The 20414-nt window shown below is 33.9% G+C and overlaps 2 protein-coding genes across 4 annotated transcripts; one reads left to right on the top strand and one right to left on the bottom strand.

Moving 5' to 3' along the window:
• Window positions 1-1437: 1437 nt before the first annotated feature.
• LOC137832353 (lipase) lies at window positions 1438-6594 on the bottom strand. 3 transcript variants are annotated; one of them, XM_068640475.2, is made up of 11 exons: window positions 6328-6594; window positions 6116-6187; window positions 5875-5954; window positions 5230-5295; window positions 5040-5087; window positions 4884-4951; window positions 4052-4124; window positions 3818-3979; window positions 2376-2570; window positions 2034-2122; window positions 1438-1897 (listed from the first exon to the last, which is right to left on the bottom strand). In XM_068640475.2, the coding sequence occupies exons 2-11, from the start codon at window positions 6180-6182 to the stop codon at window positions 1675-1677; spliced, it is 1071 nt and encodes a 356-aa protein (XP_068496576.1). In that variant the 5' UTR covers window positions 6183-6187; window positions 6328-6594; the 3' UTR covers window positions 1438-1674. The 3 variants fall into 3 exon arrangements, with proteins under 3 accessions (XP_068496576.1, XP_068496577.1, XP_090159150.1); XM_068640476.2 differs by lacking the exon at window positions 5040-5087; XM_090303024.1 differs by lacking the exons at window positions 5875-5954; window positions 6116-6187; window positions 6328-6594 and having other exon boundaries at window positions 5040-5106.
• A 1776-nt stretch (window positions 6595-8370) lies between these two features.
• Window positions 8371-19751, top strand: LOC137832354 (ISWI chromatin-remodeling complex ATPase CHR11). Its single transcript, XM_068640477.2, has 25 exons — window positions 8371-8752; window positions 9030-9158; window positions 9246-9349; window positions 13029-13132; window positions 14059-14156; window positions 14323-14502; window positions 14596-14817; window positions 15473-15607; window positions 15697-15979; window positions 16075-16148; window positions 16287-16507; window positions 16591-16678; window positions 16766-16859; window positions 16947-17135; window positions 17243-17274; window positions 17399-17475; window positions 17579-17668; window positions 17753-17822; window positions 17927-17981; window positions 18067-18125; window positions 18204-18369; window positions 18629-18807; window positions 18907-19122; window positions 19204-19299; window positions 19392-19751. Exons 1-25 carry the CDS (start codon window positions 8528-8530, stop codon window positions 19407-19409), a joined length of 3204 nt encoding a protein of 1067 aa, XP_068496578.1. The 5' UTR covers window positions 8371-8527; the 3' UTR covers window positions 19410-19751.
• The last annotated feature ends 663 nt before the right edge of the window (window positions 19752-20414 follow it).

Consider the following 20414-nt stretch of genomic DNA (forward strand, 5'->3'; position numbering starts at 1 on the left):
GTATCAGTTAATTGAAATATCATTAATGTAATTTTTAAGGTAATTATTGTAAAATTTAACACAATTAAGATAATTATTAGAGTAGGTGGGGTTGGCTTCGAGATTCATGCACCATATGTAATCTTGATCAAGTGGCACACATGAATCACCTCATTTATTTATTATTTATTATTATTACAATTAAGATGACTAGTGTTTTGTTCTGTTCCCAATATCATTTAATTTTTTAATTAATAAGAATATTGGGTAGAATTTATCAAATATTAATAGAATAAGTCACCCAAATAAATTTGCATTGGAACTCTCATAGGTGAAAATAATCCAAGTTCAATGCATAGATAGTAAGCATGTTCTTTCCACGTAAGAAACAAATCTGTGGTACCTTAGTAACGTAAAAGTGTTGGCAAGTGATATCATATAGAAGTAGTTTAAACTTTACTTTAAGAATCCAATTTTCAAATCAAGATTCTTCAATATCTATACTATTATATATATAGTTACATTATTGGTAACTTGTCATCTTTTAATGGGATCATTTTATTTGTAATAAATAAAAAATAATTTCTTTATTTAATAAAACATCATATCTTAAATCATCATATCTTCTTCATATATTTTTTTATAAAAGAGATATTATATTCCAACCTTTGTCCCAAACTTCCTCTATTTCTTCTGTGTTTCATAGTGTCTCAATCAAATCACATATAAAGTAGGAAAAATAAACAAAGACATGGGTTGTGGAAAGTAAAATCATGATGTTGCTTCAGTATACACGATGTAAGCTACCAAGAAAATAGGGCAGAAACCGAAGACATAAACAACAACGAAGAGAGAAATAACAACAATGTTGACAGTGTGGGTTAGGGGTGCAAGTAGAACGGAAAGAGGGTGAAAGTGTTAAAGGTAAGAATGATGAAATAATGTGAAGAATATGAGAAAATAAATGTGCAAGAAGAGGTGGAAACTAAGAAAACAAGTGTGCAAGAAGAAAGGGAAGAGGAGCTGCAAATAATACAATAAACATAGTATTTTTCTCAACTCTTTAAACTTCAATTATCTAAAAAATTGTGGAAACATAAATAGTAACTATACAACATTCAACATTAATAATTTAGCTCTTAAAAATAAGGGTTTGCGAAAAATGAGGAAATTTATTAGTGAATAAAAAGGATAAGAAAGTATGATGATGGAAGGAATACAAAAAATACTATTTATTTTGAAAAATATGAAAGCTTTTTATTTTGCTTTTAAAACTATTGAAAGTGGTTGATAAAAAATACTATCATCTCCAAATAAAATATAAGAGGGAAGAGCCTAATAGACAAAGAAATGGTGAGGAAATAAAATGAAATAGGCCAAAAAAATGTGAATAGACGTTTAAATAAAGGTGAGAAACAGAAAATGAGTAAAACTAAACTCTGGAAACCACACAATGGGTAAAAGAATTATCACCCAAATGAGGGTTGATATCAGTGGAATTTGAAGGTCAAAGTATCAAGAATTATTAATTATATATACAAGGATGCATATATACAAGATTCCAAGACTATACAAACTCCTTCCAGCCCTAGTCAATTTCAATAAAACTGTTCAGCTTTGTGGACCGAAATCTGAAGTATAGTGCCCCACGGCAAACCTCTGGGACCTATCATATGTAAGAGATCCACAGCCAATTCAATCAACATTAATGGGATTTTTCTGATTGCCACTCTCTCTACTCAATTTGATGAGGGGGGTGGCGGGATCTTTGGATAAGATAATGTTTCCTCTTGAATCTTTGATGCTAGCACTCTGAAGATAAGGATCCATAACAATTCTGCATGAACTAGGCTCATCGGATCCCATGTCAACGCCATAATAGACCAAGTGATCAGCAATGCTATTCCCAGTTACTGACCTGCATAAAATAACCAAATCAGCATTGCATCGTAGCACCAAAATTAAGGGAAACTTAAATTTTATTCACACCCATACAGTGGCAAGATTTTCACTATGCGTTTTCGGCAGCATTATGACAGAGCAAATAGACTAACCTGCTGCAATCCGGATCCTCGCCAGATTCATCACAAATCTTCTCCACGCTGTACACAAGACTACCTAATCCTATGTTATAAAGCCATACCTGCATTCCGTAACTTATCAGGTTCTTGAACAATGAAAACAAATGAAACAAGTGTTGCAGGTTTGAATGCCCCAATGTTAATTAATACAGATACGAAAGTATTTCCAATATTCACAAAAATATCTAATGGCTACCAAAGGACAAACAGCAGATGACGTGGTCGTAACTTTCCACAAACATGCAGACAAACATACACTAATTTAAAAACAATATAGCAGGTTTATTATACAAATTTCATCATGCTATGACTTACCTCTCTGGGGAAGTGGTGGTATGTCTTCTGCGGTAAATAATAATAGTATGGAGGCAAATGAGGTACAATATCATGGTCATTTGTGACTCGGACTGTACATGGAACTAGTTCGCTGTAGAGAGATGCAAAAACAGCATTTCCAACACGAGGTTGTCCAAATGTCATAACTTGGACATTTTTTTCATTTTTATTTACCTGTAAGAATGAAAGAATGAAAAAAAAGTTGATACTCCATCCCAACAAAATAGGGAAATCTTAAAAAATGAATAATTTTTAAAAAAAAAACATAAATTTAATGTTTGGACTTTGGATACTAATCTGAATAGGTTTCAGGGGATTTAAAAAAATAAAAATAATATATACATATATATATATATATCATTAAAGATATTGATATTCAAGAGCTGATTTGATTCAATTTCGTCTTTAACATTGAATTTTGAACTTATCTGACATGCACCAGTTCCAAAACCAGATTTAACCAAAAGAACCCATGATAAACACATTCCCCACTTTACATGATCAATGTGTAATTAATAGAAAACACATCCGCAAATAACTAATTCACAGGCAACATAAAAAAAATGCACTGAACCCTCGTCACAAATAACAAAAATATAGAGAGAAAAAATCATGCATGCATATCAAAGAGTTAAAATGTTTAGATGTGGTTCAATTCCTAGCAATGGGGACTATCTTAGAATTATGACATCAACCAAAAGTTGCATTAATCAGTTTGACTAATCAACCAAATTCTTCAATGTAACTGAATCAGCACAGTAGTTTAGCTTGTCTTAATCCGTTTGATTAATTAAGTTCAAAAACCACCTTCTAATCCATCAATCACTTAAAATGATTAAAGAAAATAACTCCTTTTCGTCAAAAACCTACAGCTAGAAAGTAATGTTCCCAGAGTAATACAGAATGGAATTCAATTGATTACAGTGCAATTTATCAAAATGCCAAATTGTCAACAAAAGTCAGCTTTATAGTAAAGCCTTCATATAATGGCTGCTCCAGAAGCTTTTAGGCTTTTAACTCCTCGTAATATCTTCCACTTGATCTCCTTTTATAAATTATTATAAGTAGAGTTTCTGCTGGCTTCTTCTCACATGCTAATGAAAGTTTGTCATTTTGTCCTCAAAAGATACTTGCTCCAACATTATTGATCCAAAACATAAATGAATTGACAAGTTTATAAATTAACTACCTGGTTGCATAATATAACACTCCACTTTTACCCAAGCCAAGAACCAGCAATATAAATTTTTAAAATAAAAAAAAATGCTTTCAAAATATGATATTTCCACAAGAAACTCAGAGTCCCTGCCAGAGGTAAAATTTAGACAACAATACTGGTGACCAAAATTGAAAGGGGATTGAGACCAGAAAAGCTTGGTGTATGGTGCCAAGTCATGCCAAGAAAGCTAAATTATAATTACCGTTAAATCAAGACCACAAAATGAAGCCATTGCCCCTCCCATTGAATGCCCTGTTGCTATAATTTGAATATCTCCATAAAACTTCTTTGCCCTATCTATAGCATCTAAAATTGCAGGGCGTATTGTTGTGTTGTGGTATGCAGTGTAAAACCCACGGTGTACCTGGATACGGTGATAAAATATATCAAAACTAACACCAATGCAGAGAATTACACAAGGCTAACTTTTACACACCATTGCATCATCCATGCCAGGATAATTTATATCATGCTGCTTCCAATATAAATCTTCAATCCAATTCTGCAAGCTGTATGAAAGTGGTTAAAAGAAATCAGTTCAAATAATTGGAATCCTCTCAAAAGTGAGCCAAACAGCTGAAAGACTTGGAACTATTTTCCATCTTACATGTGTTTATGGCCATTTTTTTTCTCTATAGGGAAATTATTGGCTTTCTCTTAGATGAACTATGCACTCTAATACTTTCAAAGGTCAACAACATAAGAGAACGTATGCTCTCTTGAGAAACAAAAATCTATATGTAGAAGCTATCGAACATGGTTGACCATGCCTTTTTTTTTCACATATTATGCTCACTTTCCCAACATAAAATATGAGACCAAATGTAACTTTAAAGACAACAATCTATAATGTACAAGGTCTCGAACAATATTGGTCATATTGATTGCCATCTACAGTATTTCAAAACAAAAGAATGTTGCTACACATAAATATTAAAACAAGATATATTACTTAACCACCTATAGTTTGATTATTGAAGACACCATTGTGGCAATAATACATTGCACGTGCAGTAAATAAGTCAAGTTAAATGCATTTTCTTATCTAACAACTACATATGCATCTTTGTATTCATTTCAGCATATATATGAGCATTACACAAAATTCAAACTTAAAAGCAAAACATTTTTGTTTCTAAAACATAATAGCATCTGTGTCTAGGCATCACATGCAACGTTGCACAATTATAGATCCCTTTTAATGCTTCCTATACAGCTGTGGGCTCAACATTCCATAAAAGTAAAATTAATATGGTAAGAAAGTCCACCTGTGTTCATTTGTTCCTCTAAATGCAATGATGATGGCATGAGGATCCTCGGCCACTCCAACAAATGCCTACAATAGGTGGTGACAATTATATAAAAACAAAGTACATTAGAACAAAATTTTGGAATATTTTTTTCTACAAAGAGACTTCACCCACCTGTAAGCAATGCTCGACATCAACAACTAACTCTATCATGTCAAATCCCTGTTTCCATTTTAAAGATCTTTAGACCAAATATTTTAAACAAACAGATTAGTAGGACACTAGATCATAAATAATTCAAAGCACCCACGCCACGACATAAGTGAACATGTACAGTTAAAATGATTATTCACATTATCAGCACCTTGGTCAAGTCATCACACCTGGCACACGTCCAAGTAAAAAGTTCTGTTAAATCAGAGAGGTATACCTGCAAGAACCAAACCTACGTCATTCCTTTATATGATTCATGCAGAATTCCCAGAGCACAACAAACACATTGGCTAATGCGTGTAATGAAACTTCAGAATCAGTACATCGGGCAAGTGAAATTAGCTAAACTCTAAGTTATTATGAATTTATGATACACTACAATAAGTCCCACTTTGACCTATTTGACCATAGCCTGACCAAGATGGGGAATATCTCCATCAGGATCGGCACCTCAATTCTTAGTACAGCAAAGCAGATATGAACTCATTGAGTTTGTTTATCACTAAAAGAAAGTAGCTGAATTATAGCTGTCTCGAATACTTGGGAATTCAAAAATTTTGTAAAGAATGACAAATCCATATCAGACTGCTATTATACATAATACTGGTATAAAACCCCTTGAAAGAGAGAGATGGAGTTGAAACACGAAAGTTTAATCACAATACCAATTCCAAAAGTCATGACTCACCCTCCAATTCCCGTGAAAAGATATAATACAGGCTAACAATTATAAATGCTCTGCCTGCACACATCTTAAAATGTGAACATGTATTTTTCCCATAGAAGTAAAACTCACCGCAGAAGCATATTCCACTAATGTTGTAGCAAGAGTATGATTGTATTTGTAAGGATGATTTTTCTGCCTAACCTTTAACCCTGCAAATGGAAAAGGGAATTGCATAATTGCGTTATAGACGTTAACGATCCACAATACACACAAAACTAAACATTTAAATGAATTTAAAGATAGCAAAAAGACACAAGAAAACCAATATCGTAAACCCTATAACAACATTAACACACGAGTCAAGTCTTACCTCTACCATTAGAGAATGCAAACAAACACAAAAAGGTAACCAGTATCAACCACGTGGTTTTCCCCATATACTCTGCAATTGAAGTACAGAAAAGTAAATCCGCATAAACAAAACGACCAATTACTTCAATACCAACGAAAATTGGAGGAAATAATTGAGGACGTGTTCCAAAAAAAAGGCAAAATTAAGGGGGAAATTGAATAGTTGAATACATGCGTAAGAGGGGCGCGGTGGAACGGTGATCGGAATCGCAAACCGCAAAGGCTGAGGTGAGCTTTCCGGTGACAGGGTTTTCTCCAGCGAAAGAGATGAATGAGAAGTCAAAGAGTCATAACAATAATTTGGGTTTAGAGAGGAAAGAGGAGAAAAAGGAGAGGGAAGTGGCAAATACGACGCCGCAAGGGTTGTTTTCGTCATTTTCGTGTCGTACAGGAACAGAGTCTGTTGTGACTGCGCTGGATGAGATTGGAACGGTGGACGTGGAATTTATAGTAAATTTATATATAAATAATACAGATAGAATTCACTTTCAGGTACACAACAATTCTTATTTTAATCAAAATAAAAACATTTAAAACTTGAATAAAAGTATACAAAATTTGGGTGACGTGGTTTATTGTGGTGGCGACACCTGGCACATATTGCTTCTTCACACACTCACCATTTTGTTTTTTTATTTGAAAATCACATAATTCCGTAAGGTTTTCTACTTTCTTTGCCTTACACTACTTTCTTTTATTTTTTCTTTTCCTTACTTTTTGAAAATCTTACATTACATCATCTACTACATTTTTTATGGAAAGTGTGTTATATAATCTATCGAATAAAAATAAAAATATTTTATTGTATATAAATAAATTTAAACATGTAAATTGATATGAAGTTGAGTTATATTTAAAGTTTATTATGAAGTTGAGTTATATTTAAAGTATAATTTAATGATTGGATTTTTTTTTTCATATTTTTTCTATTTTATCTGATATTAGTGGTAAGATATATTTTATTGACGTATAAACATGTTTTTGTTGTATTGGAATTTTTTAGGGTTTTTGAACCCTTTTTTTAGATAAAAAAAAAGGAGATGCATCGTATTGTTTAGTTTTGGTATAAATTTCTGATTATCTTTCATATCTTTTATTTATTTATCTTAAACCAAATAGTTAGATACAAGTCGTTTTAGAAGATGTATGAAAACAAGATGGTTCAAATAATGTATGGGTAACTGAATAGTTTCTTTTGATTAATTTATCTCCTAATTTTTAAGTTGTATACAAATCTCATTTTGTTTTAAAAATATATATTTTTATTATGCATGCACTCTTTAAATTTTAAATATTATAATTATACTCTTTAATTTTAAAAATATTATAGGTACGACTTTTTAACTAAGAAGATAATTGTGGTAGAAAAATAGAAAGTAATTATAATTTGTAGAAATATTAAAAAGTGTTATTATAATTTATATAATTTTTTATGGTTTCTTTGGATTAAAAGATAGATTTAAAATAATTGAAAAAAAAAATAATGATGATGAAAAGTGAGATTGTTTGAATTAAAGAAAATATGAAAAATTTAAAATAATTTAATAGATATAATAAATTTTTAAAAAATATAAAATAATATATGTATATATAATAACTAATTTATTCTTATTGTTATAAATTAATTCTAACTAAATAAAAAAATATATAATTTTATTATTAGTTAATAATTTTAATTTTATTATTATTGCTATAATTTACTTTTATTTTTTATTTTTAAATTTTTAAATTTTTTTATAATTCTTTTAACTTTTAGTATTCTATAAATTATTAATATTTTTGTTATTATTTTAGTAATCTATTATTGAAAATGACAAAAAACCTCTTTTCAAATGATGAAAAACCTTACACAAAAGAGGGTGTAAATAAAAATTACTTTTAGAACCTTTAATCCGAAAATATTTTAGATTTTGATATTGGAACACATTTTTTAATTTTGGAAATTTTTATCTGGAATGTATTTTTAATTTTTTTGTTCCGGATATTTTTGTTCGGAATGTATTTTTTATTTTTGAATTTTATTTACTTTGTTCTGGATTTTCATATCCAGAATAAGGATAATTTTGGAATTTGAGAAAATGATAGGGTGTATGTCAAAATGGATAGGTGCAGGAAGAAATTTCCAAACCTTTTTCCACAGGTTGGGCCTCACGTAGTTGGGCCTGAGCGGCAAAGTCCATTTCCATATCAATGGCGCGGAAATTTCCCATTTCCCTTCTGTGCGGTAATCGCACATCTACGCTTAATCCAACGGCTACAAACCCAAGAACTACCTACTTTCCCCAATCTTACAACTACACTGCTACTTCAAACTTAGAATCCTCTTTCAATTTATCTATCTATCAAACCCTTGTTATCAATTTTGGAATCCATGGCGAGACCTTCCAAGACTCACTCATCTTCCGATGAAGCGCTCTCCAATGCTTCAAGTTCGTCGGAGGAAAAGGAGCTGGTCAACGAACAGATCAACGAAGAGGAAGATGAGGAGGAACTCGAGGCGGTGGCACGCTCTGCCAGTTCCGACGAAGATGACGATGAAGGTGCCGCTGGTAATCCTCCGGATTCCGACGAAGATCCCGCAGCCGATGATGACCAGGTCAAACTCCATTTACTATGTTCTTGTCCGTAGATTATAGTTCTTTCTCCTGCTTCATTCTTCTTTGTTCATACTATAGTTGCTTCCTAAACTGTTTTGTACTTGAAGTTCTGTGTTTACATGCCATGTGCGTCCGGGAAAATGCGGTGCATGCTGAAGACCTACAGCGAGAGGAGCGTGCTAGCGAATTGAACTTGCTTTTGCTTGGCTTATATGTGATTTTTTTGTTGAAGTAAGAGTTTGAGAGTAAGCCTAAGCATTTTTTGTCTGACTTCAGGGCGAGGACAATGTTGATCCTGCAATTAGCAAGCGAGAGAAGGATAGATTAAAGGAAATGCAAAAATTGAAGAAACAGAAAATCCAGGAGATACTGGATGAACAAAATGCAGCCATAGATGCTGATATGGCAAGTCTAGTTCATAATCGAACTCCTGTTTTATCTGGTGTATTGATGTGATTGTTAAGTAAATGAACAACATATGATATAATGCAGAACAACAGAGGAAAGGGGCGTCTTAAGTATCTCTTGCAGCAGACTGAACTGTTTGCTCATTTTGCAAAAGGTGATCAGACTTCTTCTCAGAAGTCAAGGGGAAGGTACGCTCCTAGAATTCATGTAAACTAGGCCATAAATTATATCTTCAGAGTAAGGTAGTCAAATAGGAGAGGGACAGACTCACAAAGTCCTAAGTTGTGGAGTAAGATCTTACTGGACTTACAAATATAATATAAATTCATATGCATGGATATAAAACAGCATAAATAATAAAAGAATAAAACCACACTTTAAATAAGTAATCAAACTTAAATCCATTATAAATATAAGAAAGAAAGCATTTCAAATAAGTAATAAAATAACTAATAAGTCCCAACTCATAAGTCATGAAGTCATAAATAACAAAACAAAAAACTTAAATGCCTAATTATTTAAGTAGCCTAAAAAGAATACTGGCCATGAAGACAACTAGATGGCTAAAGCCTAAACCTCCAACTCTAATATAAATCTTTCAAATTAAAATCAAAAGTCAAGGGATCTTCATCTGCTCCTTCTCCTTCATGAAGAACCTCAATAATAACATCCTCTAGAGTTTAACAACTTTGTTGGAGATCCCACATTGACTATAAATCATCCTCTTAGTCTTCAACTTGAGCTTGATCAAGTCTTCATCATCATTTGAATTTGGAGTATCATTTTAGCCTTCATTGTCATCCCCTGCATCACCATTTTCCATAATCCACTCATCATTGAACGTCTCCTCACCCAATTTGGATTTAACCATGACAAATACATCATTCACTGTATCCTGTTTTGAATAATCTCTTCTCTTTGTTTGGACCTAATTATTTCAAATGCAAACATATAAGCAAATACTAGTAAATCAAGTATTTTTTTTTTAATTTCAAATGTCAAAATTTTAAAATCTCACCATCTCAAATTCACTCCAATTATGCTCACATCCAGAGGAGCTGCATGTTAAACTGAGCACGTGTATGACAAAAAGTTGAAGTTCTTTATTTTCATCCCATATGACTCCGACCAAACTGCTAGAGTCTTCTTCCCAGTGGCCTTAACAGCCACGGGATTACCAAACAACTTGTTTTGGTTCTTAAAATCTTCAAGCTTCATATATCGTTATTCCTTGGGATCAACCACCATCTTTTTTATACATTGCAGTAGATCAATTTTAACTTCTGTATCAACTTTGAAATTACGAACATAGTGCAATTCAGGATTGAGAAAATAGCCTACAGTGTGGAAAGGCCCATGGAGCTGGCTGTCCCACCTTTCATCAATAATATTCCATTCATCTTCATAACTAAAAGTAGAAGAATAATTTAAATTAGAGTTCAGTAATTCACCTTGCTCTAGAAGAATACTTTAAATTGGAATAATAGTTAACCCCACTAAACTCTTTCTCTATTCTCTCCTTATAATATGATTCCCAAACAGAACTAACAGTAGAATTGGATGTCCGCATCGCCTTAGCTTGATCCATTGCCTTATAGATGAAACCATGGCTGGTTTCTCTTTTGAATCAACCATTCGTACCACTTGAATTAAAGGGAAGGCACCCTTCAAACAAATGACAATATTCTTCCAAAACTCTTTATGTTAAACCACATCCCCAAGTAGATTTTCCATCCCTTGTTCTTGCAAAACGACCTTTCATTCATCACTTGTAAGCATTCTAATTAAAGGACCCTTATTCTCATTAAGACACCCTAATGTTAAATGAGAGGTGGCAAGACCTCAACAAATCTCTTCCATTTTAAAGTGTTGCAGCAGAGAAAAGCAGAGATTTTGTAGAATAAATATAAGTAGTAATCTGTCTACCTTTTGGAATCGTCTAATGAGGAACATGTATCTTCTCAAAATCTTTTAGCATCAAATCAACGCACACAGGTCCAATAGAACTTCTTTCGTTCTTCATCAACATGTCACCAATAGCTTTGTGATTGGCTTTATTGTCCATCATAATTTGAACAATTTCTCTTCACCAACCTCTTCAACAATGTTTTCCATCATCTTTAAATAACTTATCAGACAGAGGCATCAATAGATTTCAGAAAGACAATTCCCCTTGGTCTGTTTACTTAAAAGTTCACAGTCTAGTTCTCCTTCTCTTTTCAGTCCACCCATCAGTCATTAATGATGCAACTTGTTTTTTTTTTCATGCATTTTTGTGAACTTCCGAAGCACTCTTTGTTGTCTGAACCTCTTCCTCCAAATATTTTATGCTGATCTTGTGGTACAAAGGGTACTTAAATCTAGGGCCATGTTTTGAAACTAAATCAAGCATTCTCCCAAACACTTTGCTCATTGCCACATGAAATGGTATGACATTTTTGTTGAAAAACTTGCTACATACTTTCAAGCAGTTTCTCTTTTATCTCTCTTAAATCTTTGCTTAATTGTGACCTGTGAGCTAATTCCCCTCTTTTTTAAAATATTTCTGGTGCTGCCAACATCAACATCAATGTCAAACATCTCTTTTTTTCACTTCATCAGACACGCTTTTGGAAGCACCTCCTTTTGATTTCCCTCCAAGTGGTGCTTGAAGCTATAAACCCCTGCTGTTAAGACTTTGCACAGTATTTGCATTGAATTTTCCTTGGATCACCACCAAGATTTAAGCCAAGCTTACAAACCACATCTGTTTTACTGACAGGAGAATTTCTTGGCACTATTTTAGAGTGAGTAATTTTTGTCAAAGGCACTAGCAATGCCATCATTGACAGTGGTAGCTGTAGAAGGAGGATTAGAAGCCATGTTGATGATGCAACAGTAGAATTTAAGAGAGGACAGAATCACGAAAGGGACCTGAGCAACACAAAATCTAGAGGTTTGAAATGAATGTTTGCATAGTTGAAGAATGTGCAGGAAAAGAGAGGACAAGTACCCAAGGAGACTGAGTCAGTCCAAACCAATTCTGTAGAGTAATAATATGTGTGCTTCGTGCAAAGCAAAGAAAAGATGTCAAGGTCTCAAGGAGTCAAGGGAGAGCAATTGACGAAGATGTGGGAATTGTTTCATACGTTTGTGGGTCGTTTATGTAGATGAAAAACTGCAGAATGTGACTATTTTTTTAGCCATGGGGCTTGGGTTTTAACCCAAAACCCAATTTAATGGATGTCAAAAATAGAACCATTTTCGTGCTCACTCAACTTGCACAATCCTGCCGTTTTTGTGAGCTAGCATGTTGATCTCACTGGTTCTGCCATTTCATAACTACATGTGTTACGGTTTTGGACTGCGAAATCATGTAATTGTGCAATTCCACGAGTAATCTCACAAGTCTGTCTCCATTGCTTCAATGTTTGATGTTCTTTTAAAGGGTATTTATTATATATACTTCTTGTACAGTAGTAGGTAGTAGGCTGTCTAGGAAGTTTTAGAGATAAACTAGCATCAACTAAACAAGTAATTGATACATAGTTCCAACATGCTCTCTAGGGACTGTTGGTTTGAGGCAGGGTAGGAATTTTGATTAGAGATTATATTTGGCTAAGAGGAATTGAAGGGAAATGGTTTTACAAATTATTATACTTTTATATTCTTGGAATTTCAAATTTCAAATCATATGTAGGGTATTTTAGTCATTACGGTTGAAAAGTTTTAACTCCCTTTTCTCTCTCCACCAAATCCCCCCTAATATTGAAGAGGAGGAAAAATTGTATGATAGAGGGACTGATTTCAAATATGAGCACTAAAGAGTTGAAACTTACTTTGTGTTGCTTAAAAGGGTTTATACTAACATTTAATTTGTGTAATAAGGGGTCGCCATGCATCGAAAGTTACTGAGGAAGAGGAAGATGAAGAATACCTTAAAGAAGAAGAAGATGGTGTAGCCAGCACACGTCTCATGACACAACCATCATGTAAGTGTTCTTTATTTTTAAATTGTGCATGAGACGTGATGGTTCTATAATTGCCTGGTTTGACATAATTATTATTTTTCCCTCTTTTCCTCTGTTTGTGGAAATGTTTGGAATTGTAGTTATTATAGTGAGATGGTGATGCCCTAGTGGCTAACATTGATGCTGCAATATCACGATAGTGATGACTGCTATTTTAGAAGCATTTGATTACAAACTAAATAATTATAGTACACGTATAATCAAAACAAAACAGGAAACCTAAAGTTAAAGCAATTCATGATAAATAAGTCTCAGTTTACACACACAATCACCATCAATGTAGGAGCAATGAGAATGTAGTGAAAATTCTAAAAAATTATGTTGAAGTTAATAGAAATTTTTTTTATCAAAATTTAGCAGAATGTGAACTTGGTGGGATGTCTAAACAAAGAAGAAAAAATAGAACATGAGAGAAAATCGTCTGATAATGTGTGAAAGAATAGATGTTAAAGCCTAATTTTTCTGTGGAGTATTTTACCCAAAAAAAACACTAAACAAATGTTGCAGGAGGGTAAAACTGTGTTACACAGGGTCCCTCGACTCTGCTGTTGCACTATAATATTGACTTCTATAGGTTAAATATGTGCATTTGTATCATAGTGCTGGATAAGGATGCATTGATTGAATAAACCTCTAGAGAAGATATGCCATACATTCTATTCTATCTGTGTTTTGGTGGTAGACAACCTCCATTCTGGTCTCTGAATTTCTCATTGGCCTACATGTGCTATATAAATAAATTTATCATGGAATCTTTTTCTTGTGCACCCTTCCTGTTAGATGCTTTCATATTTGTTGTTGACATATTAAATCAACATGTTTTTTTGTTGGGGGGAAGGTTGCTCATGTGTCATGAACGTTAATTGCTTATGTTTAATTTATTACAGGCATCCAAGGGAAGATGAGGGATTACCAACTGGCTGGACTAAACTGGCTCATACGATTGTATGAGAATGGAATAAATGGAATTCTGGCTGATGAAATGGTATGTGTTTGGTCGGCTTGCAATTGTGCCAAACTGAATTAGCTGTATTACATGCAATTGCTTTGTCATAACTAATTTGATATCTGATCTTACCCAGAGTAGTAAGGCTTGGGTGTTGCTGATGAGTTGATTTAAACAAGTCATGACAAATAAATTTGATTTGTAGGGGCTTGGTAAAACATTGCAAACCATATCTTTATTAGGTTACTTGCATGAATTCAGAGGAATAAAAGGCCCTCATATGGTGGTTGCTCCAAAATCTACTCTTGGAAATTGGATGAATGAAATTCGGCGCTTTTGTCCCATTCTTCGTGCAATTAAGTTTCTTGGCAACCCTGATGAAAGGGTAAGACCATTTTTTCAGGGTTGAATTATTTTGGGAAAAGTTACAGTTGGCACGTAGTTTTACCTGTTTTTCCTGGTTTTGTCTTTGCTGCAGAGACATATAAAAGAGGAACTTCTGGTTGCTGGGAGGTTTGATGTCTGTGTCACAAGTTTTGAAATGGCAATCAAGGAGAAGTCTGTGTTGCGTCGATTTAGTTGGCGCTACATAATTATTGATGAAGCTCATCGAATAAAAAATGAGAATTCCCTGCTGTCGAAAACAATGAGACTCTACAGTACAAACTATCGTCTCCTTATTACTGGCACACCACTTCAGGTATTACTTGTACTATCTGCAACACTAGTCATTTGAACAACTGTTTTTTGTCATTGTAATTTTTATTTAATTTGTTGGTCTGTAGGAACTCTTAACATGCAGGTGGTGTGATGCCAGTTTTTTTCAAAATAATTGTAATTTGTATGATCTCATTTGTTTTCTATCGTAATTTCAATAAGCTTCAAGTAAAGAACCTGTTAACTGTGATGGAGGGTTGGGCTGCATTGTTGAAATTCTAAATTTGTCTTTTTGTAGTTGTGGATGGGAGTAATTAACATCAGTTGTGGAAATTGCTAGTGGAGTAAGAAAATAATATTTAAAATATAATTTGCTATTCTTCTGGGAAACCTTTAATGTATGGTATAGCAAAATTTCATTAGAGATGGTGCATTGGGCATTATGTTTTCTGATAAGATTTTTTGTTAACAGTCAATTAAGATTGATTTAACCTGATTGAAGAGTTGGATGGTTCATAACTTTGAATTGGTTAAAACTTTAGTGATGTTCTTTGGTGTTGTTGGTTTTCAACTGTCTAGAAGCTTATATTTCTTAATCATATAATTATTTTTGCTTTGTTTTGAAACTTGTCTCTTGTTTTTGCGTGTATGTTTCATCATGTATTTGCTGGTGCTTATTATCTCTTTTAATGGTACAGAATAATCTTCATGAACTCTGGTCTCTTCTCAACTTTCTTCTGCCCGAAATTTTTAGTTCTGCTGAAACTTTCGATGAATGGTTTCAAATTTCTGGTGAAAATGACCAACAGGAGGTTGTTCAACAATTACACAAGGTTAATTACTGAACCTTCTTTTTATTGTTGAAAGTCCTTAATGTTAATCTGGTAAATAATTGACATTTTCATTTTCTATGTATATTAAGGTCCTTCGGCCATTTCTCCTTCGAAGGTTGAAATCAGATGTTGAGAAAGGGTTGCCACCTAAAAAAGAAACTATTCTTAAAGTAGGCATGTCCCAGATGCAGAAACAGTATTATAGAGCATTACTTCAGAAGGATCTTGAGGTTGTAAATGCTGGTGGTGAACGGAAACGCCTCCTGAACATAGCTATGCAACTACGCAAATGTTGTAATCATCCATATCTTTTCCAAGGTGCTGAACCCGGCCCTCCCTACACAACAGGAGATCATCTCATTACAAATGCTGGTAATCCCCTACTTATATTAAGAGAGTGCTTAAGTTCTTTTTAGGTTGATCCATAAAATTTGAGATTATTTGATGTTGTAAAAATTTGCTTCCAGGTAAAATGGTTCTTTTGGATAAGTTACTTCCTAAATTGAAAGAGCGTGATTCCAGGGTCCTTATATTTTCTCAGGTCAGATCTTTTTACTGTTGAAATAGGATTCTTGTTGCTGATGATCGAATGTTTTACTTTCTGCAATCTGTTTTTCTTTGCTCTCACTTATGCCTTTCAAATTTTTTTCTGTTCCTAATTTTTTGCATTTCTCCTCAGATGACAAGGCTGCTAGACATACTTGAAGATTATTTAATGTTTTGTGGATATCAATATTGTCGCATTGATGGAAATACTGGTGGTGATGATCGAGATGCTTCCATTGATGCTTTCAACAAACCAGGAAGTGAGAAATTTGTCTTCCTATTATCTACTCGCGCTGGAGGTCTTGGTATTAATCTTGCTACTGCTGATGTTGTCATTCTGTATGACAGTGACTGGTCAGTATTTCATATAGTCATGACGCAGCCATCTGATTTGTATCTGTACCTAATTTTTTTACACGGTTGGTGGTTTACAACAGGAATCCACAAGTTGACTTGCAGGCTCAGGATCGTGCTCATAGGATTGGTCAAAAGAAGGAAGTTCAAGTTTTCCGATTCTGTACTGAGGTTAGCAATTTTAAACTTTATTTTGCTTTTTCAATTCGTTATTCACTCTATTTGTTAACACCTCATTTCCTCATGATAATGGTACAGTATACAATTGAAGAAAAAGTCATTGAAAGGGCCTACAAAAAGCTGGCACTGGATGCTTTGGTGATTCAGCAAGGGAGATTAGCTGAGCAGAAGAGTAAGGATCTGATGGATGATTTTTCTTGTTTCTTTGCTTCAAGATGTATGGATTTTCTAATATGATTCCACTGGCTTTCATGTGCAGCGGTAAATAAAGATGAGTTGCTTCAAATGGTTAGATTTGGGGCTGAAATGGTTTTCAGTTCCAAGGATAGTACAATTACAGATGAGGATATTGATAGAATTATTGCTAAAGGAGAGGAGGCAACTGCTGAGCTTGATGCCAAGATGAAGAAATTTACTGAAGATGCCATCAAATTTAAGATGGATGACAGTATGTACCTACAACTAACTGATCCATAAGCTTAAAATACCATATTCACTTAATCTTTCGGCTGTTTGTAGTTTAGAGTTACTAATACTGATGTTTTCTTTTTGTAGCTGCTGAGTTATATGATTTTGATGATGAGAAGGTAAAGATCACACTTTGTTTTAACTTTGGAAACTTTTTATTGCTCTATATTAACCTTCTCTTCTCTCCCCTTCCCCCTTATCTATTCAACTGACATTGGCATGTCAATTTCCTTTTGTGTGAAGGATGAGAACAGATTTGATATTAAAAAAATTGTTAGTGAGAACTGGATTGAACCACCAAAAAGGGAGCGGAAGCGCAAGTAAGCATTTGCCTTTACATTCTACTCATCCATGTTGAATTTGATATTTTGTTTTTATGACATGGTGTGCTGGTTCTCTTTTTCTGGGGTTTCTTTCTTGAAGCTACTCAGAGTCTGAATACTTCAAGCAAACAATGCGTCAGGGTGGTCCTACTAAACCAAAAGAGCCCCGTATTCCTAGGATGCCCCAGTTGTAAGCTTCTACGCTTTTATTTTTTTCATAACATCACACCTATGTTATGTACGTACTGATAACCTTTTCTTCTTTGACCTTCAGGCATGATTTCCAGTTTTTCAACACACAGAGGTTGAGTGAACTGTACGAAAAGGAAGTTCGCTATCTCATGGTAGGTGTAGGCAAAATTAATTTGCTTGTTCACATTTTTAGGTTTTAAGTTTAGCTCAATGAGTTGGTATTGTTTGGTGGCATTATTATTTTTAAAAATTTCAGCAAGCACACCAGAAGAATCAGATAAAGGACTCAATAGATGTTGATGAACCAGAAGGTACGTGGTCACTCTCCAGACTAGTATGTCGACTCCTTTCTACATTTATGTCATTAATTTTAATTGTGATGATATGAATGTTTAGAGGTGGGAGATCCATTAACCGCTGAAGAATTGGAGGAAAAGGAGCGCTTGCTAGAAGAGGTGAAATATTTCCCCCCTTTTGCAAACTAAGCTTTCATGGGTAGTATTGTTTTTAACATTGGTATTTTGTTTATATAGGGATTTTCATCTTGGAGCCGGAGGGATTTTAATACTTTCATTAGGGCCTGTGAAAAATATGGCAGAAATGATATAAAAAGTATTGCTTCTGAGATGGAAGGAAAAACTGAGGAGGAAGTTGAAAGATATGCGAAGGTCTTCAAAGAAAGATACAAGGAATTAAATGGTACAGCCATGTGCCTATTGAACAATCTTTTAGTATGGAAATCAGTTTTGCTTGTTTCATATACCCAGCTATTTGAGTGATTGATATTTTGATTTTGACTTATTTTATGCCTGGTGGTAAAATGCAGCAGATTTCTGTATTGATATTCACATAGTGGGATAAGACTTTGTTGTTGTGTGTAGTCATTGATGTGTCAATTTTAGCTGGAAATTAGTTTGTGTAGAATGTAAGCTGATTTGTGCATTTTGAATCACTGCAGATTATGACAGAATTATTAAAAACATTGAAAGGGGGGAGGCAAGAATTTCTCGGAAAGATGAGATCATGAAAGCTATTGGGAAAAAGTTGGACCGCTACAAGAATCCTTGGCTAGAGTTAAAGATACAGTATGGGCAAAACAAAGGGAAGTTGTACAATGAAGAATGTGACAGATTCATGGTACGCTTTTTTTGTCTTTCAATTTTTTTTCTAGATCTAGCTCCACCCCACCATCCTTCTATTGGTTTCTAAAAAAGTTATTTTGCTGTAAATTTCCAGATATGCATGGTTCACAAACTTGGCTATGGGAATTGGGATGAGTTAAAGGCGGCATTTCGAACTTCACCCTTGTTTCGATTTGATTGGTTTGTTAAGTCACGCACAACTCAGGAACTGGCGAGAAGGTGTGACACCCTCATTCGTCTGGTAGAAAAGGAAAACCAAGAATATGATGAGAGGGAAAGACAAGCTCGCAAAGAGAAGAAACTTGCTAAAGTTAGTTTTCTTCATATTATGTGTAAATAGTATAGAATTCAAATATTAATTGTTGTCATACTCATTTAACAAATCTTGCAGAACATGACCCCATCAAAGCGTGCTTTGGCAAGACAGACAGAGAGTCCATCTTTGAAGAAGCGGAAGCAGTTAACCATGGATGATTACGCAAGCACGGTATGCATTCTTTCTAAGAGTTAAGTTCCATCTTGGATTACATAGAAGGTTTTGCATTGCTTTTATTGAAGCAGATCATACTGTTGTGGCAGGGGAAGAGAAGAAAATAAATGGATATGTGCTCTCTATATTGAATAGGATAAGTAAAGGCTTGTTGGGTTTTAAAAGATGTGGCCCAGACATGACAATTGGCGGCTTGCCTTCCATAGGTCGTGTTACCAGCCTCTTTTTGATTTATGTAGGCTCCAAATATCACTTGTATGGCTAGTTAGGTAATACCATGTAAAAATCGGATGTTGTAAGAATGTAAGTATGTAAAATCTACAAACAAATCCTTAGATCTGAACTAGTTCAATGAAATATATGTAATTCTTATTTGCGTTAAGCTAACATTTGGAATTCTGTATTTGCAACCCGAAAGCTTCGATATGATTTCAAAATGACGTTTTCTACATGTATAGTCGACAACAAAGCATCAAATACGATACAAAATAGAAATTTCTACACTATTAATTTTATGATTTGGTTCGTAAGAGTTAAACACACGGGGAAACGTAATGTTCTTCAAAAGCCCTAGAAATGTTCACGGACCTTTCAGCTTCAGGTGAGTGATAATGCTGATGCTTCAACGGTGGCCAAAGCTTTGCAATGGGTGAGAGTCATTATCGGCAAGAAATTCGCTGCATACACATTGAAATCAAGAGGCAAGGATACAATTTGAAGTATACAATTTGAGGCTATAACAAAATGTTGGCTAGGGTGGGAGTGTAAATCACTTCTTATCATTAGAATATCGTATTTAAAAGGATACAATTTGTTTTCTTTTGATCTATTTTGTTTTGATTGAGATTGTCATTCTCTCAATTGCTTAACATTTACCCTTTTTGTTTATTTGAGTATAGGTGGGTGGGATTTTTTTTCACGTGTTATCCCAACCACACTGTTAGGTATGAATTGGATTGTATTAGAATTTAATTGTATTTTTCGGTCAAAAATATGTCTAGATGAAATTTATATTCTGCATAAAACATAACTTATCATGAAAATCACTTGCTTTGTAATTAGTTTTTCACCCAAGTCTTTTTTACTTTTTAAGATTATGATAATTTGTTTGC

Source organism: Phaseolus vulgaris, chromosome 6 (assembly GCF_051622355.1).
Source record: "Phaseolus vulgaris cultivar YP4 chromosome 6, ASM5162235v1, whole genome shotgun sequence".
In the NCBI taxonomy this organism is placed as follows: domain Eukaryota; kingdom Viridiplantae; phylum Streptophyta; class Magnoliopsida; order Fabales; family Fabaceae; genus Phaseolus; species Phaseolus vulgaris.